General features: G+C 41.8%; 1 protein-coding gene across 1 annotated transcript in view; it reads left to right on the forward strand.

The window, feature by feature from the left end:
- The window catches only part of MYO3A (myosin IIIA), a 229,865-nt gene that overhangs the window by 160,792 nt on the left and 44,265 nt on the right, over positions 1-24,808 (forward strand). The window contains exons 18-27 of the mRNA XM_085872728.1: positions 385-483; positions 570-684; positions 3,064-3,193; positions 8,779-8,986; positions 10,643-10,793; positions 13,760-13,913; positions 15,231-15,319; positions 15,401-15,530; positions 15,681-15,757; positions 15,851-15,931. Of these exons, the coding sequence (XP_085728854.1) occupies positions 385-483; positions 570-684; positions 3,064-3,193; positions 8,779-8,986; positions 10,643-10,793; positions 13,760-13,913; positions 15,231-15,319; positions 15,401-15,530; positions 15,681-15,757; positions 15,851-15,931 (1,234 nt within the window). The remainder of the gene's footprint in view (positions 1-384; positions 484-569; positions 685-3,063; positions 3,194-8,778; positions 8,987-10,642; positions 10,794-13,759; positions 13,914-15,230; positions 15,320-15,400; positions 15,531-15,680; positions 15,758-15,850; positions 15,932-24,808) is intronic.

Below are 24,808 nucleotides of genomic sequence, written 5' to 3' on the forward strand. Positions count from 1 at the left end.
ATTCCATGCATTAACTACTCTCTGAGTGAAAGTCCCCTGCCTTGCTTCCGTCTTAACTCTTCTATTCCTTACTCTCAGGCTATTGCCCTGGTCCTATCACTGCCTACTCTGTTGAATAATCACCTCCACTGATTTTATCTATACCTTTAATTTCCTTAAATATCTCCATCATATCTCCTCGTAACCGCCTCATTTCTGGTGAATAAAGCCGTCTCCTTCAGTCGCTCCTCATAGCTGAGTCTCGCTCGGCCCGGAATCTCAAAACAAAAAATCTATTTTGAATTGCATTGGAAATATTGAGTTGTGGAAGAGGGTGCAGAGCAATATGCACACCCATGAAAGTTTTATGAATGAAGTGTGCAATGTTTTGACATGTCATTGCAGGGGAGAGAGAAATTTTCATGTATTCTATTACATGTACGCTGGACTGGCCCTGCAGAAAAAGCTGCTGCAATTCAAGCTTCCATCCACATACCTGCCAAGGTAAAATCATCAGCCAGGTATTCGGCACGTTGACCGTGTTGAATGTGTGTGTTTTTATTTATTTATTATTATTATTTATTTTTCAGGTATCTTGACTCCCAGGGCAGTGGAACACTTGACGTTGTGATTAATCACACCATTTTTCAGGAGCAACATCGTACCATGGAGCATTGCTTTCACATTCTTGGATTCTCTCACGAGGTTTGACTCATGACAAACTGAAAAACCTTTCTCATATTATTAAACACCTTACACTCGGAGTGTATGACATACTTAGACAGCTCCACTTATTTACCGATCCAAAATACCTCGTACACCGACATACAGTATCTAAAGTTCACACCTCTGCAGTGATTGCTTTGTACTCCACAGTTTTACCTCTTTGCATTTCCAATGTCCAGAAGTTTCACAGCTTATCTCTACTCTGCAAGAATAAACACTTTTTATTTTAATTTTTTTCATTTTAACAAAGTTGACAAGATCCAGATTCGAACAATGCATCAAAAGTGGGTTGACCACCTCTTCTTGCCTGAATGATGTCAGAAATGCAATATTAGGCTTTAATTTATGTAAACAAGTAGCAAATGACACTCGGTGATGCTGCCTTTGGTATCGTACATCAAAGATGGCTCGGTGTGGTTGCATCAAAATATATTGCAGATGGAGACAGTTCATGAACAATATGCTTGATTGACTTGTCATCCAGAAACTCTGGTGACCTTATCATCCATGTAGATGTGGATAAAGTCCATGTAATGCCCATACACATTAATCATCCAAGTGTAACATTTCCTGACCATTTAATTCATTTTATTACATCTACCATCGAAGGTGGACAGAGGTTATATTTTCACCCCTGTCTGTCTAGACAGACAGTCTGTGAGCATGATATCTCAAAAGATTATCCATGGATTCAGATGAAATTTGGTGGACAGGTTGGGTGTGTGAAAAGGATGAATTGATTAGATTTTGGTGAAGATCTGGATCTGGCTATTATAATGTTTTTTAACGGTTCTTCACCATTTAGAGATGGGGCCAAAGTCGGGTTTTGACAAAATTTGTCGGATGAGTTGGGTCGGTGACAAGAACAGGCCAATTAGATTTTTGGTTCAGGTCCAGATCTGGCCGATCAGTGAGATACAAAACGTAAACTGCTCATCCTCGCGGAGGTATGCGCTCTACCGAATGCCGTTCTAGTTCTGCCTGAGATGTTGTCATCCTTTATTAAATGTTAACTTTTCCACCATGCTTGGATCCCTTTTGTTTGTTCAAAATTCTGCATTGCAAGATTTTTGTGGAAACACACGTTTTGTACATTGGTCCAATGTCCAATATTCATGTTCAATGTAACATTGTCCACAGTGGATGCGTTGAAAACTTCTCCCCACCCCCCCCCCCCCCCGCAACTAATTATGCCAATCATGAACTCCATTTTTAGGGTGTTTTCTTTGAAAGAAATGCTCTTTTTGCACCTTTTATATGAGATTATGAATGCCTGGTGTTGGCTTAATGGTTAGGGTGGTCGGCTTGGGATCTTAGGATTCTGAGTTCAAATCCCACTCGACTGTTGAATTAATACCAGGTGGGGTTGACTCTGCCTGTCATCCTTCCGAGGTCGACAAAATGGATGCTGGTATCCTGTGTCGGAGTGGCGACCCATCCAGGATTGTGTCCAATAGCCAAGGAGACTGCTTAGGCAACACCAACGCTCTGCACAGCATATGGTCCCAATGGATGGATATGTGATTATCGGTCTAAAAGCTTCTGCCAGTTCAACTCAAATGATGTTAACATCAAACTGTTATAAAGTGTGCATCTCAAACAGAATCACGTGCACTTGTGAATGTAGCTTAAAAGTACAAAATTATTGGGATAAACTTCAGAGGTTGTGAACTGCTTTGAAATATCTCACAAACACAGCCATCGACGTAATATCTGTGAGTATTTCCTGTTTTGTATAAAGTGAAAGGCAAAAATGGAGGTTCCATACGTGATTATTCGTACGTCAGGAAAGATTCTCTCATATTTTTGCTTGCCGACGAAACATCTGCAGCCTGAGGTTTAAATGTAATCACTACATGATATTACATTGTAATGTGGAGCCGTCCATATGTTACATAATACATTTTTTGGCAATCTCGGACACACACTCACCTTCCCCATCGCGTGAAGACCAAATTAAATTTTTTAATTACACACTGAACTCCTGGAAATCGGTAATGAACATGCTTTCATGAAATTGCCATCAATCTCTCTTGGTGGATATGCATACAAATGGTTCCCTCATTCATGAAAGCTGGTTGTCGTTGCATGGGAAGAGCCATATTCAAATCTGAAAGCACCATCAATCTGAATAGCTACCCAGGTGTGATGTTTCGACCACAGAGTGGTTTTAGTCCTGGTTTCAGTTACATCTGTTATCAGCATAATTTATGTGCTGGAGTAAAGCAAGATATCCAATGGTTAAAAATTTTCACATCTCAATTGTGCTTAATGATTCAAATGTATCAAGGAGGGTTGCTGTGGAACGATCGATCTTCAGTTTGGTGTGTGGGGTTTGCTCACCTTTGTGCCACGTAGGAGGTATGTGCTGTGTATCGTGTGCTGTCTGGTGTGCTCTGCCTGGGGGATGTTGAGTTCATTGCTGAGCCAAGTGATGTTCAAGGTGATAAAAGTGATGCAGATCCACTTCTACCGGCGTTGCAAAACAGTGAGTATAAAAGATGTGTTTGTGCCTGCTCACGGACTCCTGTAAGTCTGATCATCAATTTGGTGAAATTTAGTCAAGTGGGGAAATTGATCAAATTTGCTCAGCAGCTTCATATGCGGTCTACGGTGGGGAGTGGTGGAAGGATGCTGTGCTGTACAGTTCTGTGAACTGAACCCATAACCTGTCCCTGTGCCCTCTTCCCTCCTCTGACCCCGATGTCTTCCTAAATTTCTAAGTCCAGCTGCAGTGCCTTCAGAAAGTATTTACACCCCTCGACCTTTGTCATATTCTGTTGTGTTACAGACTGGATTTAAGATGGAATAAATTTAAATATTTTGTCACCGATCCACACAAAATACCCCATACTGACATTGAAACCATGTTTTTCAATTTTTTTTTCAAAGTAATTAAAAATGAAAAGCTAAAATGTCTTGTGTCAATGAGTGTTCAACCCCTTTGTTCTGACACGCCAAATTGAGCTCGGGTACATCCAATTTCCTTTGATCATCCTTGAGGTGCAGAGCAATCCATATGTTACATAATACATTTTTTCGCAATCTCGGACACAAAAGATGTCTCCACGACTTGATTGAAGTCCACCTGTGGCTAATTAAATTGATGGGACATGATTGAGAAAGAAAAACACCTTTCTATACAAGGTGCCACAGTTGACAGTCCATGTCAGAGCAGAAACTCCACCATGAAGTCCAATTAACTCTCCATAGAACTACGAGATAGAATTGTGAGGAGGTATAGATCTGGGGAAGGGTATAAAACAATTTCTAGAGTGTTGAAAGTTCCAAAAAGCACAGTGAGCTCCATCATTAGGAAATGAAAAGAATATAGAAGTACTCAGACAATTCTTAGAGCTGGCCATCTGACCGAACTGAGCAACCAGAAAAGAACCTTGGTCAGGGAGGTGACCGGAAACCTAATGACCATTCTGACAGAACGTCAGAGTTCCTTGTCTGAAATGGGAGAACCTGCCGGAAGGACACCAGTCTCTGCAGCACTTCACAAGTCTCGGTTTCATGGGAGAGTGGCCAGACGGAAGCCACTCCTGAGAAAAAGGCCACACATGACAGCTTGCCTGGAGTTTGCAAAAAAGCACTTGACACTCTGAGAGCATGAGGAAAAAGATTCTGTGGACTCATGAGATGAAATTTGAACTCTTTGGCCTGAATGCAAAGTGCTACGTCTGGCAGAAACCGAGCACAGCTCATCACCCATCTAACACCATCCCTAATGAGAAGCATTTTGGTGGCAGCATCACGCTTTGGGGATGCTTGTCATTGTCAGGGACTGGGGAGACTTGTAAGGATAGAGGGAACAATGATTGAAGCCAAATACAGGCAAATCCTTGAGGAGAACCTGCTTCAGAGTGCAAAAGACCTGAGACGCGGCGGAGATTTACGTTCCAACAAGACAATGACCCCAAGTATCCAGCCAAAGCAACACTGCAATGGTTACAGAACAACAATGTGAAAGTCCTTGAGTGGCTCAGCCAAAGCCTGGACTTGAATCCCATTGAGAATCTGTGGAAAGGCTTGATTATTGCTGTTCACCGACACTCCACATCCAACTTGACAGACCTTGGGCAAATCTGCAAGGAAGGATGGGAAAAAATCTCCAAATCCAGACGTGCAAAGCTGAGGCACTGCACGAGCTCAGAGCAGGAAGACAAAACAAAAACAAATTGCAGTTGGATAATTGAGGTTGGAACCAGCTAACCCTAACCCTCACCCTAACAGCCTGGTGTTGGCTGAATGATTAGCATGGTGGGCTTGGAATCCTCAGATCCTGAGTTCAAATCCAACTTGGCTTTTGAATTAATACTAGGTGGGGTTGACACTGCCTTTCACCCTTCCGAGGTCAGCAAAATGAGTACCAGCTGGCTGGTATCCTGTGTCGGAGTGGTGACCCGTCCAGGATTGTGTCCAATAGTCCAGGCGACTGCTTTGGCAGCACCAATGCTCTGCACAGTTATGGTCCCAATGGATGGATGGAACCGGCTATTTGAAGCTGCCTGTCACAGGAATCACACAGACACTGTTTGAGGTTTGACTTATTCGAGTTTCCTTGGTGCTTGGATGACTAAGACAAGTGTCGGAAACGTTTGAAAAGGTCACATTCAAAGATAGTTTTTTCAATCAATAATCAGCAGGTAGTTTTAACTGCTTGCACCAAATAGTGATTAATCACAACTCTGTAAACAAAACGAGTTTTCTCTAACACAGCTCTGCAATGTGTAAACACTATTTTAATTGTTTTCTCGATTGACAGTGGTGTGGAAATGATGAGGGGTTTGGAGTTGGAGGAGTAGGTTTGGTACTTGTGTTTGTGATACGGCTTGTCATCACTCATTTGTGAGTGCGATACGGCTTGTCATCACAAGAGGTATTTTCGGTTTTTTTTGAAACCCAAAACAAAAGCTTTCCATTGTTCCGTCATTATTGTTTTATTTGATCATCTGTAAACTTAAATTTACCGATTAAAAAAATATCTAATGCATGTCTCATTGATTCACCCTCGAACTATCATTTCTGCATGCAGTATTTCATGATACCAAAGATGCGTACTGTTCGTATCGAAACGTTAATTTTGCAAACATCATACATCTGATATTTTCTCGATGAAAGTTCAAAGGTCATGAAATTGAGCAATAATGCTGCTGGTAATTATTTTGTCCCGAGTCCCAAAAATGCATCAGCTTCTCCTTGTTTCCCGTGGTGGTTATCTCAGTCACAACGTCCTGTTGATTTCACCCATGAAATTTCTTTGAGACCTGCATGGGATCTTTTAATTTGGGAGATAAAACACAAGTCTTCATGCCAACATAATAATTTCTTGTTTTATTCAACAGGATAATTATGACAAATAAATTAAGAACCGTTAAGAGTAGTCCCATGTGTGCTTTTGAAGTCATCTGATCAAATATGACAACTTGGTTAAATGAAAAGCAATTAATGCATTCTGGTTTTCACACACTTTTACTGATTGCCTGAAAATTATTTCTCATTATATTGGCAGAAAGGCCCTCAATCACATCGTATTATTTTATGCTCTAAATAGAATCACATTTGATGAGCAAAGTACATTTGCTAACCCCATATCAATGGGGAAATAACGGAAATGCACACCGTAAGTTACGTTAATATTGCCAAATCGTCAATTATTCTGTAAATCTGCAAAGAGATTGCTCATAGCTTATAATGCAATTGTGGTCTTTGCTGATAAGTAATTATAATTAATGCAGATTTGATTGAAATTGTTAGGGATTCTAAAGACGTTTTTATTCCATCCCTCGCTGCGCTGACGGGTTTAATCGAAAGACAGCATGTTGTACTTCACAAGCATTCTGCTCTATTCACTCCCATCGTTTACCCGAGGTCGTATTCCATCTGCATGAAAGTCAGCTAATATCACCTTCATCAACAAAAACCTTGCTGCTTAAATATGGCATGAGAAAAAAATCACTTCCACTTCACTGCAAAGCTCAGTATTGGATGCTTTGGTTTGAACCTCTGCTTAAAATGAGTGAAATGCAACATTTTGAAAATTTAGAATTATTTTCATAAGATTTCAACATCACTGTAATGCAAATTATCAAGTTGTTTAAATTTTCCTTGGAGTTGAATTATAAATTTTATATTTTATAGTACTGTATAAGAATATGATTTCTAACACCAGCTACCACCGGGTGGCGCAAGGCAGTACACATTTACAGAGATAGAATTGGAGTCTGTCCTTCTCCTCCCTCCAAATATAAACAAATGCAAGCAGATAAGGCAGCTGACATCGTCTCCTCCAAATGATTGTGTGCTTCTTGATCTATTAAGCCATCATAGTACTGCCAAGTTATATCCAACCATTCCTTTACTGAAAACTGCAGCTAAAAAATATGGAAAATTACATTGTAGTCTTGACAATTTGTTATCGTGGTTTGCTTTACTTTGCAGAATCATTTCAAAATTTATTGTTGGATATGTGTTTGGAGGTCCGTGAAATTGGAACCAAAACCATACCTTTCATGCCGTCGGGCACATAGAGCTGCCGAGGCAGTTGAATTAGCTTGAGGTCACAATATTGTACAGTTCATCACTGACGCAGGATCCTCAGATGGCTCATTTTTCTCAGAGGTGGTACTCGTTTCACCGACCTCAGAAGGATGATTCGCTGAGTTGACCCCACCCTCCTGTTACATTTGGCACAACAGGGGCTTGGACTCAGGACTTTCAGATCTTAAGCTAACCACTTTAACCGATAAGCCATGACCAGGCCCATAAGGTAGATTTTTTTTTTTTTAATTGACGTCAGAATTAATTAATGTTGGATGCAAAAGAGTGAATTCAGTTAATAAAAAAAAACTAACTTTTCATAGATATTATAGATTTGGGGCAGATTTGAATCTGTCATGAGCTGGATCCTGGCATCAGGAAATTTAACCAGCACTGAGCTCCATATGTTACATTCACTGGAAACTTTCAAGAAAGGACAAACATCTGTGCCAAGTTTGCATGGTGCAGAACCATTCCTTCATGTTTCGAGTGAAAAATCTTTTCACTGCCCTTTATACCAAAGATTTCAAAAGCTTTCAAATTATTTATCTCCAAGAGGTAGAGATATAGGACCCAGCTGTACCAGTCCATTCTAGTGATCCCTCTACAACTACATTAATACCATATGCACATTCCAAGGCAATCCAGATTAATACCATATGCACAATTATCATCTGAAAATGGCCAATAAACTGAACAAAGGATTTGGCTTTCCTAAGCCTTCTTATGTGATGACCATCCCTGAAGACTCAGTTGGATATATCTGGTTTGCTGAAGATTATATGCAGCTAATGATAAACCCTATAAACTCCAGTGGTTGGATCTTGCAGAAGCAAATCTGAAGATTTCTCTTTTCCAGCCACAAATGAAGTTAATGGGGATTATATAGTTTCTTGTTTTGATTCCAAAATTTTCACGTCTACTTTTCATTTCATTTTTGTGAAATATCTTGTCACACTTTAGTATTCCAGTCTTCTTCTTCTTCTTCATCTGTATGCAGCACAAGGCTGTGGGGTAGCATCATTGGCTGATTCCTGGTTGTGCATGCAATTGATGCAATTCCCACTGCTCGTCAGGGCAAGAATTTGTAAATTGTTCATGGTGCCGGCGATAGCGAGCTTACTCTTCGAGAAGGACACCGAGGGATATTTAACGTCCACCAACGAATGCTGGTTGATGGGACGCCCGTGTGATGTCCATCTGAGGGACGGCACACATAATGATGAATAACCCCACCAGTGAAACACCGGGATGACAGTGTATAGTTGGGTCGGGATTCAAACCTCGGGTAGGCAGCTTAGAGGCGAGTGTGTGTACCTATTGGCAATCCATTCAGCGCAGTCCGGTCATGATGGTATCGCTGATTCGACAAACTCCACCGCACAGTTGGCCTGGAATTCGTCGAATCATCATGTCGTTTGCAAAGCAGAGATTGGGAAAGCACAATACACGAACAATTTAGAAATTTTCAAATGTACGAGTACGTGCAACCTGTTTCGGATGGTGTCTCCAACCCATGGACCACAGCAGCAGCACTGTTGCAGTTGCGACCGGGAGATCTCACAGAAGCTTTGACGTCACGCTGCGTCATCGCAAGGGGGGAGACGATCGTGAGGCCAAATTCTCTCCAACGAGCGACCGACGTTCGTGATGCGATGGCCAAAGCCATGTACGACCGTCTTTTTTGCTGGATCATATGGCGTGTTAACAGCTTGCTGCAACCACTCGGTAACAGGTCCGTCCACCATGTCTGGCCTCTATTGACTTGCTTTCTCCACCACAATATGCAACTGCATTATTATGATTGCACATTCCAACACATTATTACCAACAATAGTTAATAATGTGTGAATTGAATGCAAACTCTGATTATATTCGACTATGCATTTGTTAATCTAGCTTCTCATATTCTTCCAAATTCCATGATCTGTCATTTGGATTTAACCACTGTTGACGGTCTCTTGATCATTATAAGCGAAATAATGTTTTATGAAATGTTTGTGGAAGTGTTAAACTCTTGGGCAGTCATCTTTTTGAGATTTTTATCTTGCCAAAACGAAGTTTTGCAAGATATGTTAGTCAGCTTGTGTGTTTTTTTGTTTGTTTGTTTGTCTGTAATCACGTATAAAAAATTCTGCAGAGCACAGTTATCATCGGAAATTTTTGTAACTTCGCATATCAGAGGCCTATAGAGGTCCCTTTCAGTGCATAAAATTTTGAAGGTCAAGGTCAAAGGTCAAAGGTCAAGGTCACTTTGGCGCAAATCAGGGGAGTCGACGAAACCCTTATTTTTTGAGTAATTTTGATCGGATCATCTTCAAACTTCATGGGAATATAGTTCATGGTCTGGCGCTCAGCTGATTAATTTTTGGTGACAATTGGCCTTGACCTTCATATGTTTTTTATTATTTTTTTTATTTTTTGGTCTGTAATCAGGTATAAATCACTCTGCAGAGCACAGTTATCATTGGAAATTTTTGTAACTTCGCATATCAGAGACCTATAGAGGTCCCTTTCAGCACATAAAATTTTGAAGGTCAAAGGTCAAGGTCACTTTGTCACAAATCAAGGGAGTCGACGAAACCCTTATTTTTTGAGTAACTTTGATCGGATCGCCTTCAAACTTCATGGGAATATAGTTCATGGTCTGGTGCTCAGCTGATTAATTTTTGGTGGCGATTGGCCTTGACCTTCATGGTTAGCACCTCAGGTCAAACATATTTGACCCCAAGGTCAAATTTTCAAGTTTTAGGAACCATATCGTGTAGTACCTCAAATTGAACACCTCGATGAGTGATTTTAGATATGTCAAGCTTGAGACATTATGACGTCATTTAGTGACGTTATGAGGCAAAAACATATTTTTCATGGTGACTCTGTAGAACGATTCTCATCAGAATCTCTCGTAGGCAGATATTCCTCAAGGAGTCGCTCCTGGTGGATAGCAGCTCTGTTCACCTCAGTGTGACCTTAAAGAAGTCACGCGTGGTCACCTTTTGGCAAGATACGGGTCACCCTGCGGGTGACATTGGTTTATTTTTTTCTTCCCACGTCAGTTATTTTATACTTCGCTCTTTATTGCCCCCCCCCCCTTGGGGTACATTTTCTCAAATATAATGGGAAGAAGGGTGATGGAGAGTATGAATTATCATTAGATGATAGAGCAGTGAGGAACGGGATGAACACGGCACATACCTATCTGTACAGCAATGCCACTTTGAAACACTGGAAGGAAAATCAGCAATCAACAAATACAGGTGATTCCAGAGGCAGGTGAAGTGGGAGACATGAGGTTAGAGGTAAACAGAAAACTTGGATTTTGCTGTTGTCAAAGTTGGTTCATGGATGTGGGTTGCTTTGATCCCATTGTTTTGTTCCTTGCACTCTTCAGTTTTGATAAGTTGAAGAATTTCCACGTCAGCATCCTTGACATATTTGGCTTTGAAAATTTCCGCAAGAACTCGTTTGAACAGCTTTGCATCAACATCACGAATGAGCAGCTGCAGTTTCACTTCAACCAGCATGTCTTCACACTTGAGCAGGTTGAGCACCATCAACTTACATTCTCAAAGCACTGTGCATTTATTATTACTATTATTGTTTTTTTTGTTTTTTTTTAGTGGTTGGGGTGGGGGGGGGGAGTGTTATTGGTCTTTTAATGTTTGAAATCAAAAGCACATTGGGCAATTATATCTGTAAGTGTATAAATAAACTAGAACAGCAATCGGCAGAGTGCATAACTACGCCAGGCTGAACAGTTTACGTTTTGCATCACACTGATAGGACAGATCTGCATTTGTACCCTCGCCAAAATCTAACCGGCTTGTTCTTGTCACCAACCCATCTCATCCACCAATTTTTGTCATGTTCCATCCATAACATTTTGAGATATTGTGCTATATATCGTTTTTTTTCAGCTCTATCTCTCAATGGTGAAGAACCACTTGAAAATTTCTAGTTTCCGGATCTTGATCTTCACCAAACTCGAATCAATTAGTCCTTCTCACACACCCAACGTGTACTACGAGTTACATCCAAATCCGTCCTAAACGTTTCGACATATCCTGCTCACAGACAGATATACAAATATGGAGAGGTGAATACATCACCTCCGTCCACCTTGGGTGTCGGAGATAGTAAACTGCCCTGCAGAAAATATTCAAAGTGTTTTCCCTGGTCGCCATTTGGGAGGGAATTTCTGCTCTTGAAAATCAGTGTGTGGTGATGATAAGGTTTTGACATTTGATGAGACTGCAACTTTCATAAGGCTGCAAGCAGTTAAATAGATTTATTACTTCCAGGTTATATTTTAAATCGGGAGCCTGGTGTTGGCACAGTGGTTCGGGCAGCGGCTTGGGATCCAAAAGGTCCTGAGTTCAAGCCCCGTTGGGCCACTGAATTAATACACCAGGGGGTTGACTCAGCCTGTCATCCTTCCGAGGTCGGCAAAGTGAGTACCAGTGTACTGGGCCGGTGTATACCCCGGTTAAAATAGGTATACCATATCTCTGTGTCGTAAGAGGCGACCAGGGTTGCGTCAGGAAGGGCATCCGGCGTAAAACATGTGCCAAATCACTATGCGGATCATACGGATGATCCGCTGTGGCGACCCCTAACAGGAGCAGCCGAAAGAAGAAGAAGAAGGTTATATTTTAAATCGGCAGGTTATCTTTTCATCCCTGTATGTTTGTCTGTTTGACTGTGAGCAGGATATCTCAAAAAGTTGTGAACGGATTTGGACGAAGTTTGGTGGACAGGTTGGGTATGAGACAAGGACAAATTCATTGGATTTTGGTGAAGATCCGGATCTGGACACTAAAATTATTTAAGTGATTCTTCAACATTGAGTGATTGGGCGAAAAATGATATCGACCACGATATCTCAGGTTATGGACGGATTCCGACGAAACTTGGTGGACAGGTTGGGTGTTTAACAAGGACGAAGTTATTTGATGATGGTGAAGATCCGAATCTGGATCCGGATACGAGAATGTTTAAATTTTTAAAGTGATTCTTCACCATTTAGAGATAGGGCCAAAAACGATATATAGCATGATATCTCAAAATGTTGTGGACGGATTCGAATAAAACTTGGTGGATGGGTGGTTGGGTCAGTGACAAGAACAAGCCGATTCGATTTTGGTTCAGTTCCGGTTGTAGATGCGGCAATCAGGGGATACAAAACGTAAACCGTTCAGCTTAGCAGAGGTATGCGCTGTACCGAGTGCCGTTCTAGTTATAATTGTCCTAATTCCTTACTTGCACTCATGAGCTGTTGAACCATTAAACACACTCAACCGTGTCATGTGAACATTTAAATGCTGATTGGTTGTGATGTTATGACTGGAAACTACAATTGCTGTACCTTTTGACCATGTATTTCTTGTACTGGGACCTTCTTATTACTGTATATCATGATGTGGGGGTTAAATACTAGCTTAATGAAATCTGGGAGACAAAATGTAAGTTAATGCATTTGGTTCATACTACAAATTATATATATATATATATATATATATATATATATATATATATATATATATATATATATATATATATATATATATATATATATATCGATAATGGAATGTTGTTTGAACAGCCTTTGAATGTCTAATATTGTCCCTCTTGTATGTCAAATATGACTGAATGTATAGAAAATTGAGTTGTCGACTTCTACTCACTGCAAAAGGTGTATGACTTCATCTAGTCTGAGTGGTGTCCCATAAGCTGTAAAATTTGAGTGTGGACGAATACAATACACTCACAAGTTGAAATGGTGCATCACCAGTGGACCAATTTGGCGTTATGTCCACAAAATAATATGATCCACTCAATGACTCGGGTGTCATAAATGGCCAGTGTCCGTGGGAAGAAGCTGCTCTCGCCATAAGGGGTTCGATGATAGTAGACCTGTTGAAAGGAGTGAAAACCCACTGAAGATTGGGCTCCAAACGTGGTTTAACTCCAGAGAACTCCCATAAACTCCAGTGAACTTTTGTTTCACTCCAGTGAAACTCAAGTCCATGAGTTATTTCCACGACTGTAAAATGTGAGCTGCCAGGCAGGAAAGCATCATCACCCTTCCGTTGAAGCCTTCCTCCAAGGCCGTCCCCTGAGGGGGAGGTCCAAGAGCGCGATAGTAGTGGTTAGGCAAAATGATTGGTTAGAAACTTGATTTGAAAAAGCCATGCCAACACTGCTGCCATTGGTTGGGCAAGTAAATGGAATTAAGTTAATGATGTAAAAGTACTAACGAGTTGGCACTGATGAAAATGACACCACAAATGAAACACAATTGGCAGAACACTGAACATCTCTTTGGACTTGGTATTAGAATAAAATGAACAAATTCCGTACATCATTTAACGAGTTGATTCACAAAACGAAGACACAAACCACCTGAGTTATTTCGAATAAGAATGAAACATTTGTTGCGGTGTTCAGTGGTTTGGTAGTTTTGTACCAAGGTTGTAAATTTGATCCTTTCCACACCCTTGCGTGACAGATTGAGTACACAAAAGAAGGTTTGTCCACACGACCAATTGAGTTTGAGAACAACCAACCATTGCTGGATCTCTTGTTGTCTCGACCTCTTGGCCTTCTTTCTTTGCTGGATGAGGAAAGTCGCTTCCCACAGGCCACGGGTGGCACCCTTGTTGGTACATGATCATTGTTGATAATTTTTCCACATATCATCCCACCATAATGATTATGTTGATCAGATAAATCATGGCTTCTCAGACAACCTCAACAAGCTTCCCTAACTCCAGAAAATTGCTGATTGCTTGATAAGTTTATTTCTACTCTTCAGAGTATTCCCTCTCAAAGGCTGGCACTACAAATAATAAATTAAGCTTTTTAAAAATCATGTTTTTGTGTCCAATGCCACGATAGAAAATAGAATTAAAAAAAAATTCAGGGCCATTGAGGCAGACCAGCCTCTCACGGCTCATCGTCCTGTTGCCTATGCACCGCCCATGTTCAGTTTTTTGTCTGATTGAAAAAATTATAATTTTCCTTTTGTTTGGATTAATTTGAACAGCACTGGATTTAAGGCAGGGCAGATTCGACAGTTGCTGAGGGGCCTCCACAATATGGGGGCCTCGCCGAAACTGTTTTTTTCTGTATCTGTTGGCATATATTCTAAAATACTTCATAAAATTGTGTTTTTGATGCAGATTTGTGTTGTAAATGAAATCATAGGATGACTGCCAAGAGGCCTCCACAGTCCTAAATTGCCCATGGGCCTCCGCAGTCCTAAATGTGGCGCTGAATTTGAAGCAACTTTTATTTAATAATTTTTTTTTTGTCTGAGGAGTGTTTCCGTGTTTCAGGGTGGGACGGACAGACAGACAGCATTAGCCTATTATACATATGGTATAGATAGATCGATCGATAGATAGAGTACCATACAACACTAGGTTTCACAAAATAATCGTTTAAAAACAGAATTTGGAGAATTCATTATTTTGGATAAAGATGCATCACCAACTCGAGCAACTGCCCAGAATGGCAAGTCTCATGTCCGATGTTTGATCATTGAATGTCTTCATGTGGACAACATACATCATCTGGGGAGAGGAGTACAATACCTTATTGGAGAGTAGTCGGAAAGGGCGAGGGAGGGATGGTTTCATTGGGATTCATCTTCTTTTTCCAAATGTTTATTTACATTCTGATATATATATATATATATATATATATATATATATATATATATATATATATATATATATATATATATATATATATATATATATATATATATATATATATATATATATATATATATATATATATATATACACACACATGTGAAGCATTCTGCTTGAATGTCTTGCACAGCCAACTAAAGTAAATCATATTGTCTGCCATCAATTGTTATTGAATTCTTAATTCTCGTGTCTCTCGTAAAATGTACTTGATATTGGGCTTAGGGTGGTAATTACAGTTCTTTTGTGCAATTCTTTCTGCAGACAAGTTTGAAGACAACTTGAAGTCCAAATACTTCTGGCGACCCAAAAGGATGGATTTGTCTTTCGGGATTCATCATTTTGCTGGCAAGGTTAGCAGCCATCTCGTGAAGATTCTTGTGATAAATTTGCTGATATATTTGCATTTACCTTCGACTTGTACTCGCATCCAGGTTCTGTATGATGCAATGGACTTCCTGGAAAAGAACAGGGATACTTTGGCATCAGAAGTATTGCTGCTCCTTAGTGCATCAAAAAGTCCGTTTCTTGCACAGCTCTTTTCACAGCCATTCACCACACCAGGTGGGTATATACATTAAGACAGGTATATATTCATATAAGTTTGATAAAACAATCCATGTTATTCCTTTTGCTTTCATGTGCAGTTGTTTAGGTTACTGATACCCTTTAAGTGTCATTAATATTGATTGTTTGTCAATGGATGTCCAACAGGAAACCTGGTCCACGGAAGGTCACAAACGATGGGACCGAATCGCTTGATCGCAATCACTTCTGCGGCACCCTTCACTGTAATCATTTTAAACATCTTGTCATTGCACAACTCAATCTTATGTTTATATCACACAGCATTGGACCTTTACATTATATACCTGTACAATTAGCAGGTCGACACATGGCAGCAGAGACAACATCAAGGTGACATGAATGGTACACGGAGCCAAACGGTTGCTTCCTACTTCAGGGTAAGTGTGCTGCGCAAAACTGAGCTGCCTTTGATGTGATAGATTTGGTGAGATCAAGGACCTGACTTTCATTGTTTCCACAAATTGTAATTCCTTTTTTTATATATATTCATAATGGGATATGGGTGCCGCTGGCAAGGCTGGCATTAATCACCCATCCTGAGTTTCCCTTCATATGATGGTGGTGTGCCTTATTTTTAATTCGCTGTAGTTCAGATGGTGAACATACTGCAATAATGTTATTTGGTAAGGAGTTCCAGGATTTTGACCCAGGGACAATGAAGGAATGGTGGTGTATGACCAAGTGAGGATAATGTGTGACTTGGAGGGGAACTTGTAAGTGATGATGTTCCCATAAAGCTGCTGCCCGAAGCGTTCAACGTGAGGGAAGTCACTGGTTTGGAAGATACTGCTGTATACCTTGACACCTTGACATGTTATTGCAGTCCATCCTGGAAAAATAGTACATACTATATGGCCATGCCATACTGGTGATGAAGGGGTTGGATGTTGTCGACAGCATTTAAGATGCCAATCAGGCAGACTGCTTTATCTTGGATGGTGTTAAGATTTTTGAGTGTTGTTTCAGCTGCACCGATCCAGGCAAGTGGAGAGTATTCCTTGAGACTCCTGACTTGTGTCTTGTAGATTATGTAGAAGTTCTGAGGAGTTGGGAGGTGAGATGCTTGCCATGGTATACCCAGCCTCTAACCTGCTCTCGTCACCACATTATTAATGTGGTCGTTCCAGTTGAGTTGCAAAACATTGATTTATGATTCCTGTAAGACCAATAAATTTTTACTCGCCCTTAATTTAGATTCTATTTACCCATCAGAAATACTGTTGGGCTATGAATTAATGTGATTGTACAAGTCACTTCGAGAATTGTTCCTTAAAGTAGCATTCTTTTGCTATGGTTTTGAAGAGGTCAGGTGAGATATGGGAGCATGCGCCAGAGCAGCGCTTCGCTTTCCGCCGGGACTCCAGTGGCCTCCATCTGGCCATCCCCCAGGCAGATACCTGGCCCATTCCTATCTCCTTGAGATGCCGATAAACCTGCTGCAATCATGAGGCACGTGGTTGGCCCATTGGCCTCCTCCACTCATGAGGCTCCCTCGCTGAGAGAATCTGGTGAGCAGGATCAGTTTCAGGAAAACGAGCCACATGTCCATACAACCTTAGCTGACACTCACGAACTATGCAGGTAACAAATTTCATTTGAGTCTTTCTCAGCAACCGCTCGCTGGACACAAAGGCCGACCAGCAATAGCCAAGGATTCTCTGAAGAGACCTGGTACCAAAGGAATTAAGTCGCCATCTCAGATCCCTGCTCAGAGTCCAAGTCTCTCATCCATAGAGAAAGACTGGAAGTACCAAGGACCTGAAGACTCGGACTTTCGTCCTCCCTCACAGGTACCGGCAGCGCCACACCCCATGATACAGTGAATCCGTGACTCCCCAGGCCCGACCCAGACGTCTGTTGACCTCTGACTCACAGCCAGCAGAGACGTGAATATCACTGCCAAGGTAAGTGAATCTCTCCACGACTTCAACATCCTCACCACAAACAGCCACAGACAGGACAGCAGCATCCAAGATGTCATTGAAAGCCTGGATCTTAGTTTTGACCCAGAAACCCGTAATCCCAGCGGCTCCGACTCCTCATTCAGCACCTCGAGGGCCCCCAAAAGGATATCTCAAGTCTCCGCAAGGATGACTGCATTATCTGAGAAATCAAGGTCAGAGATCTTGACATTCCCAAATCATGCGCCACAGCTTGATCTCTCTGACATCCTCCCCAGAATCCAGTCCATGCAAGTGCTGAAAAGTGTGGGGGCCAGTACACACCCCTGACAAACTCCAGTAACAACTGGAAATAAGTCAGAGATGTCACCACCACATCTCACAGCACTCTCAGTACCAGAGCAGAGTTCAGACATCAGATCGATCAGTTTTTGTGGCACTCCACGAAGACCAAGAATCCTCCAGAGAGCATCCCGATTCACTGAATCAAACGCTTCACAGAGATCAACATAGGCTGGAAGCAGCCCCTGCCTAAACTCTTGTCTGCGTTCGGTGTGGACCCCAAGAGCAAAGATACGGTCAATCGTTGACCTCTTTGGTGTAAATCCTGACTGCTCTGGATGCTGGTGCTCAAGCAGATGGTGGCGAACCCTATCAAGAATTATCCGAGCAAAGACCTTGCCCGGCACTGAGAGCAGTGTCACCCCTCGGTAGTTGTTGCAGTCTTGGCGATCACCCTTCCCTTTCCAGAGAGAGACGATAAGGCCCCTCTTCTAGTCAATTGGGATGATGCCCGTGTTCCAGGCAGAGTACAGAACTGCATGCAATGACACGAGTGCAGCATTTCCACCAGCCTTGAGTATTTCAGCATGGATGCCACAAATCCCTGGAGCTTTACCCCATTTCAACCGGTTCACCGCAGCCTGTGTTTTCACAAACGAAGGTGGACCACAGTTGATTGGAGGGTCAGCGACAGGGATTGTAACACCCCTGACATCCAACTCGACAGCTGGTGGATCAGCCTGGTACAACCGCTCAAAGTAACCGCCCCGGCGCCCCGACGTAACCTTCATTTCGGTCTCCTGTGTCAAGAGCCCACCACCCTCTGCTCTAACTGCAGTACACCGAGGGATGGGCTTGGATGAACGCAATGTGCGAATTCCCCTGTAAGCAGGACGAGAATCACGTCACCACAGGTGATGCTCTACCCCCCTCGCAGATTCCTCGCACAAAGGCCTCCTTGTCAACCCTCAGTGCACGTACAGTTTTGTGCCTCAACTCCCTGAACACTCAGCTCTGCCATTCAGCCTGGCCCTGTGACTCTGGTCAATGGTATCCAGTGTCCCTTGTGAGACAAAATTCTTCTTCGCTCTCTGGTGAGTTCCAAGGCATCCACATGCAACTTCAAGGACAGTGGTCTTTAAGGTACTCCACAACTCTTCAGGATCTCCCAAAGCACCCAGATCCCCCAAATCTCCACTCAGCTTGTTCGCAAACTCCTCAGCTACCCTCTCATCCTTAAGCTTGCCAACATCCAGCCTCGGCTGGGATGGCCCCATTCTCCTGGATTTAAGGTGCAACTTAAGAGTTGCTACAACAAGCCTGCGGTCAGTATTGAGGAACTGAGCGCTTCAGTAGACCCTGCAGTTCTGGATCATCCTCCAGCGACCACCAACAACCACATGGTCAATCTCCTTTGCAACACCACCAGCGTTGGAATACCAAGTGCATACAATGAACCAGCCACCCAAAGTCCATGACTTCTTTCAAAGTCAAGGAACATAGTGCTATTCTGGTTCACAGTTCCAGACCCATGGGGACCAATACACGTCTCGTAACCATCCCTATCAGTTACAGTCAATGCATTTAAATCCTCCAAGATGAGAAGTGTATCTCACCTGGTCCTGGGGTACTGATCAACCACAGGCTCGAGCGTGGCATAGAATGCGTCCTTCACGGTGAGATCACTCGCCTCGGTTCGAGCATTTACAGAGACCAGGGAAATGACACTCAAGGAATGACGAATCCTAAGTCTCAGAATATTCTTGTTGACCGGTGTTACCTCAGTTATCATTGGAGTCAGCTTATTGGACACAGCTACAGCAGCTCCTTGGGAATGGTAACCATCAGAGCGACCAGACCAATAGTAGCTGTAACCACCCGCCATGATCTTGCCGCAATCCAGTCTCCACACCTCAGAGAGTGCTGCAATACCGATGTCCAAACGCTTGAGCTCAGATGATAACAGAGACAGGTGATCATCCTCTCTTCGGGATAGGACATTCCAGGCACCCACCCGAAGAGACCGCCTCATAATACGCTTGTTGACTTGTGTTACCTCAATTATCATTGGAGTCAGCTTATTTGACACAGCTACAGCAACTCCTTGGGAATGGTAACCATCAGAGCGACCAGACCAATAGTAGCTGTAACCAGCCTCCATGTAGTGTCGTGGATAAGCAGCTGTAAGTGAAATAAAGAGCAGTCAATCTAATTCATCCTTGTCTGTTTCTTTTTAAGGAGAGAGCCCACACATAACTCGGTTTCAAAAACATCCTGAAACGATCTGTTCTTATCCAACACTCGCACATCGTACTCCGTGAATACAATGAGATTTTACGGTCCTCATCTTTGGAACACACTATTGACGTCGCAGTGAACAGATTCAAATATTCCCACAATAACTTACTCGTATCCCAATATGTAGGTCTATCGGCAGTATAAAACATTCCCCTTTTGATGTTCAAACAATCCTTGTATTTCACCATTGTGTCCATTCTAGGCTTTGCTTTTACTTTTAGTTATTGTTCTTGTTCTTGTTTGCTTGTTGATAGTTCGTTGTTTCAGGCGTTTTATCATAAGCTTTCACATTTTGGAAATGACATTATACTCTGTCATTATGTAAATGTAATTATTTTTGTTTACTTGCCCTTGTACAGAGTATAGAAATGGAAATAAAAATAAACTGGAAAATGAAAACTATGATCGAATCGCTTAACTTCCCAGATATAATCTGATCAGGTACATTCAAGTCAATCAGTTATAGTGTGAGTCAATAAAAATTGAACATGACTACAATGATGATTATTTGCATCAAGTTTTAAATAAATGACCCCGATAGGTTCCAGAGAAAAAGTTTAAAATGGTAATGGAAGGGAACCAACAACGGACAATGAATGCGCACAGTGTTATAAGCTCCCCAGAATATAATTTGACGTTCGCTGAAGACCTATGGATTTCTTCTTAATCATAATCTTTTTCTGACATTTAATGATAACGATTGCCATTGATGGACATCTCACACGTTGTTTTGAATTTGTGACTGAATGTGCAACACGTAAGATATTTTTGTCAGTGATATCAACTGAATCTTACATTGCTTTCATTGTAAGATTGTACCAGTGTTAGCAAACAAACCGTTTTTGCTTTCCACAAGAGGGCGACTTGAAGCCTAAAACCATCAAGTGAAAAACACTCAAGAACTAGAGGGGGAGCACTCGGTAGAGTGCCAAAACCTCTGCCGCCAATACTGCTCGGTCACTCAAGTGAACCTGATATCCTATTCATTCAATTTGACGTCAACAGTGCTCACAGAGTTATAGTTTGCAACTTTCCCTTTTACTTTTAACTTTTACATACTCAATTCATTCGTCATAACCAGATTCCTTGAGACAGAAATTGATTTTACGTGGGTATATCCACCTGAAGTTGCAAAATCAGCCGCAATTATAATTTTGGCATGTTTTTTTTGTTGGAAAGCACTTATAACATGGGTAACATGTAGAAATGTTCTGATGGATAACATGTAGAAATGCAAAAAAAAAATCGAAATTTTGTTGAAAAAAAAGTTGCAAATTTTTTTTTTCTCTAACAACTTTTTTGTTGGGGGGGGGGGGTTGGAAATCACTTAAAACATGTAGAAATGCAAAAAAAAAAATTCAAATATTTTTTCAAAATGGCCGCCATAGCGGCCATATTGGATTTTGGACCAAGTCCAAAATCTAATGGCATGATCCTTAGACCATACCTAACCCCCCCACCAAGTTTCGTCGAAATCCGTCGAGGAGTTTTTCTGTAATACTGTTCACAAACAAACAAACAAACAGAAAGGGGTGAAAACAGTAACCTCCGATCTTCGATGGCGGAGGTTAAAAAAGATCCAGCCATTTGAATTGAGCTGTGTGTGAGATGGCCACGTTGTCTAGTTTGGGTTAGGGTTTGGGTTTCTTTGGGTTAGGGATAGCAATCCTCTTAATATGGTTCTATGTCATTCAACATCAATATTAATGAATTAAGAGGAATGTTGTTTGCTTTGATCTGATATATATATATATATATATATATATATATATATATATATATATATATATATATATATATATATATATATATATATATATATATATGTATATACTGTATATAGTACACACATGAGAATCCTAATGCTATGCACACCCTTAGGGCCTTGTCACACCTTGACGTTTTAGCCAGCGTATGGCAACGTATCAAAATGTATGTAAAACGCTGGCGAACGCTGAACTATTGATTTTTTTTTCAGTTTTGGGCATATTCATAACGAGTTGGATGTATGCCTAACATATAAGTCACCTACACAGAACGTTTCGATAACTAATAGATAACTCATACCAACGAATGCTAAGCGTGTCGTCGGCGTTCACAACCTATGCCCAACGATAGTCTAACTTATGCATACGCGTGGTAGCGTATCGCCGACAATCACGTGGCATAGCCTATTAATAGGCTGCCGCTCAACGATTTAAATCATACCCGCACTAGAAATCGAAGTGTCAGCATCACCGTCATGCCGAAGAAAAAATAAAAATAAAAAACCATGGAGTCTGGAACACTGACGGGTTCCTCCTGTGAAGCCCATTTTTTATACCAATTCCCCTAAACGCTGCCAATACGCCATTATACGGTAGCTGTAAGTTAGAAACACCTTCAATAAGTTTTGTGGTTGTCCGGAAGACGTCAAATACGTCTACATACGTCAATATGCATTGGAGACACGTTACACGTAGGTTCAAAGCACGATACTCATCGGTTAGAAATAAGTTTCGGGTACGCTAAACATTACCTCGACGTGTTTCGACTTATGAGTAACTTACAAGTAACGTGTGTCGATGTGTGTCAATGATCGCATAACGTGCCTACAACTTATGGCCAGCGTATGCGGAACGTGTGAGTCATACGCTGGCATACTTCAAAAAATTTTGAGCATGCTTAAAATTTGTTGATGAGCTTGGCATACTCCGATGTATGCCAGCATGCTTCAGCGTGCTTCAACGTGCTCTTAACATTTTCAAAACTTACCCATAACGTATTCGACCTGTGGCAGCATATTCGCCAAATTTTTCATACGTCGGCATACGCTGGCTAAAACGTCAAGGTGTGACAGGGCCTTTAGCTGTGGAGGAACGCTGGGAAGTGTTTGAAACGGCAAAGGGCTTACCTTGTGTAGGCCTTCCTGGTTGCTTTATGCTGCTTCTTCAGCTAGAAGGGCATGGGAGATGTCAATTTATTTCAATAATCCTCGATACCTGGGTTTAGTTGATTAGGTGAGAGCTGATTGGCTATTCCCTCCATTCACAGGTGAGAGATGTGGAGTGGTCTTTCTTAATTATTATTTATATATTGACTGCATTTGACATTTGCACATGATAAATGCTTGGGAGCCTCATTGGTGTGCATTGCTGTCTGCGCTGTCGCTGATGATTCACTAATCGGCGATGAAACTGGTCCAGCAGCTGAGGCGGTGTGAAGCATTGGCATTTTCATGTGTGTTCGATGTGTGAACGTCTTTCCAGCTGTGGAGGAACTCTGGGAAGGGTTTGAAACAGCAAAGTGCTTACCTTGGCTCGGCCTTCTTGGTTGTGTTACGCAGCTTCTCCAGCGAGATGAGCATGGGCGGTGTCAATTTATTTATATAATCCTATCTATCTGGGTTTTGTTGATTTGGTGAGAGCTGATTGGCTGTTCCCTCTATTCACAGGTGAGAATTGTGGGTGGGTCTTTCTTTAAATATATGGACATACATATATTCATACACTTCTAATCTGATTGTCTCTTGTAGTTTTAATCTCTAAAGCGGGCAATCATTAAACCATTGAAGGCTATCTATTTATTATGTATGCACCAGGCATATGGATGAGTGGAGGGGGATTCTTAAATTTGGGGAAAAGAAGAGAAATCGATGACTATGTGAGAGAAATGAGGGCAGCAGGGTCTCGGATGACTGAGAAGAGAAGTGAAATTTGTTTGGGAGGAAGTATGATTGAGTGGATGTGAGAAGAGAGGCATGTATGGAGGATATGTGGAAGGGGAGTGGAGAATTCCCCTATTCTCCCGTATTTGCTTTAATCTATACGAATAAGTGTGTGTCAGTGTGTCTCCTCAATAACTCCAAAACCATAAAACCGAGCAGCCTGAAACTTTGCATGCACACTACAGGAACTCCAAGGAAGTGCTTGACTGAAAATTCAGTGTTTGGATTAATTAAAACACCCCTTTTGAAGATAATTAATGGCCTTATTTCATCATATCCTTCATCAGGCACATCCTCGGTCACCTCGCTCTCTATGGGGTCTTAAGGCGTATCCTCGGGAACCTCGCTGGGATCTGAAGCCGCCATTTTTTATGGCCTGCTCAACCATGCCTTGACTTGGAACAGGCCACAACGATTTCTTTAAGGTTTTTTTTTCACATTCCTCACTTTTATTATCGAACGCCTGTTCATCATAGCTATGAATCTCTGGGTACATTGCAATGCTTCTAAACGCCCGGAGATGCCAGCGTTCGTGGCTATATTTCATCTCCATACATGCGATCACCACAAGTATCTCTTAAACGAAGCTGAATTACAACATTTAAGCTCCAGAATCGAACTTGCAAGCAGCTCTGACGACTCGAAAAGTGTTCATTTGTCCAATTCGGACGTGTTTGACATTTTGGGCGTCTCCGGAAGGTGTATGTTTAATATGACGGTTTGGTGATTGCCTATCGTGTGCCAAGTGAGCCATTTCTTATCGACTTTCATTGGAGTGCTTAAGCTGCTTGGCGTGTACTCAACAATACTTGCACTGTCACTGAATACTGTATGTCAATCGACTTGAACAAAGTTCACGGGCCAATCGCGTGCATTGTTGGCAAGTGTTGTTCTTCTCCCTCTCTCTTCGACCCCCCTCCCCCTCTCCCCCCTTTCCTCAACCCTCTATCTATATCTCTCCCACCCCACCCCCTGCTCCTCAACCTTCCCTCTTTGTTGAGGGGACTAGCATGTATGAATATGATTCAGAGTGAACTGACCAGTGGGTGCAGGCAGACCTTTGCCAG

Source organism: Eptatretus burgeri, chromosome 3 (genome assembly GCF_056783735.1).
Source record: "Eptatretus burgeri isolate ZD-2024b chromosome 3, Ebu_testis_v1, whole genome shotgun sequence".
NCBI lineage: Eukaryota > Metazoa > Chordata > Myxini > Myxiniformes > Myxinidae > Eptatretus > Eptatretus burgeri.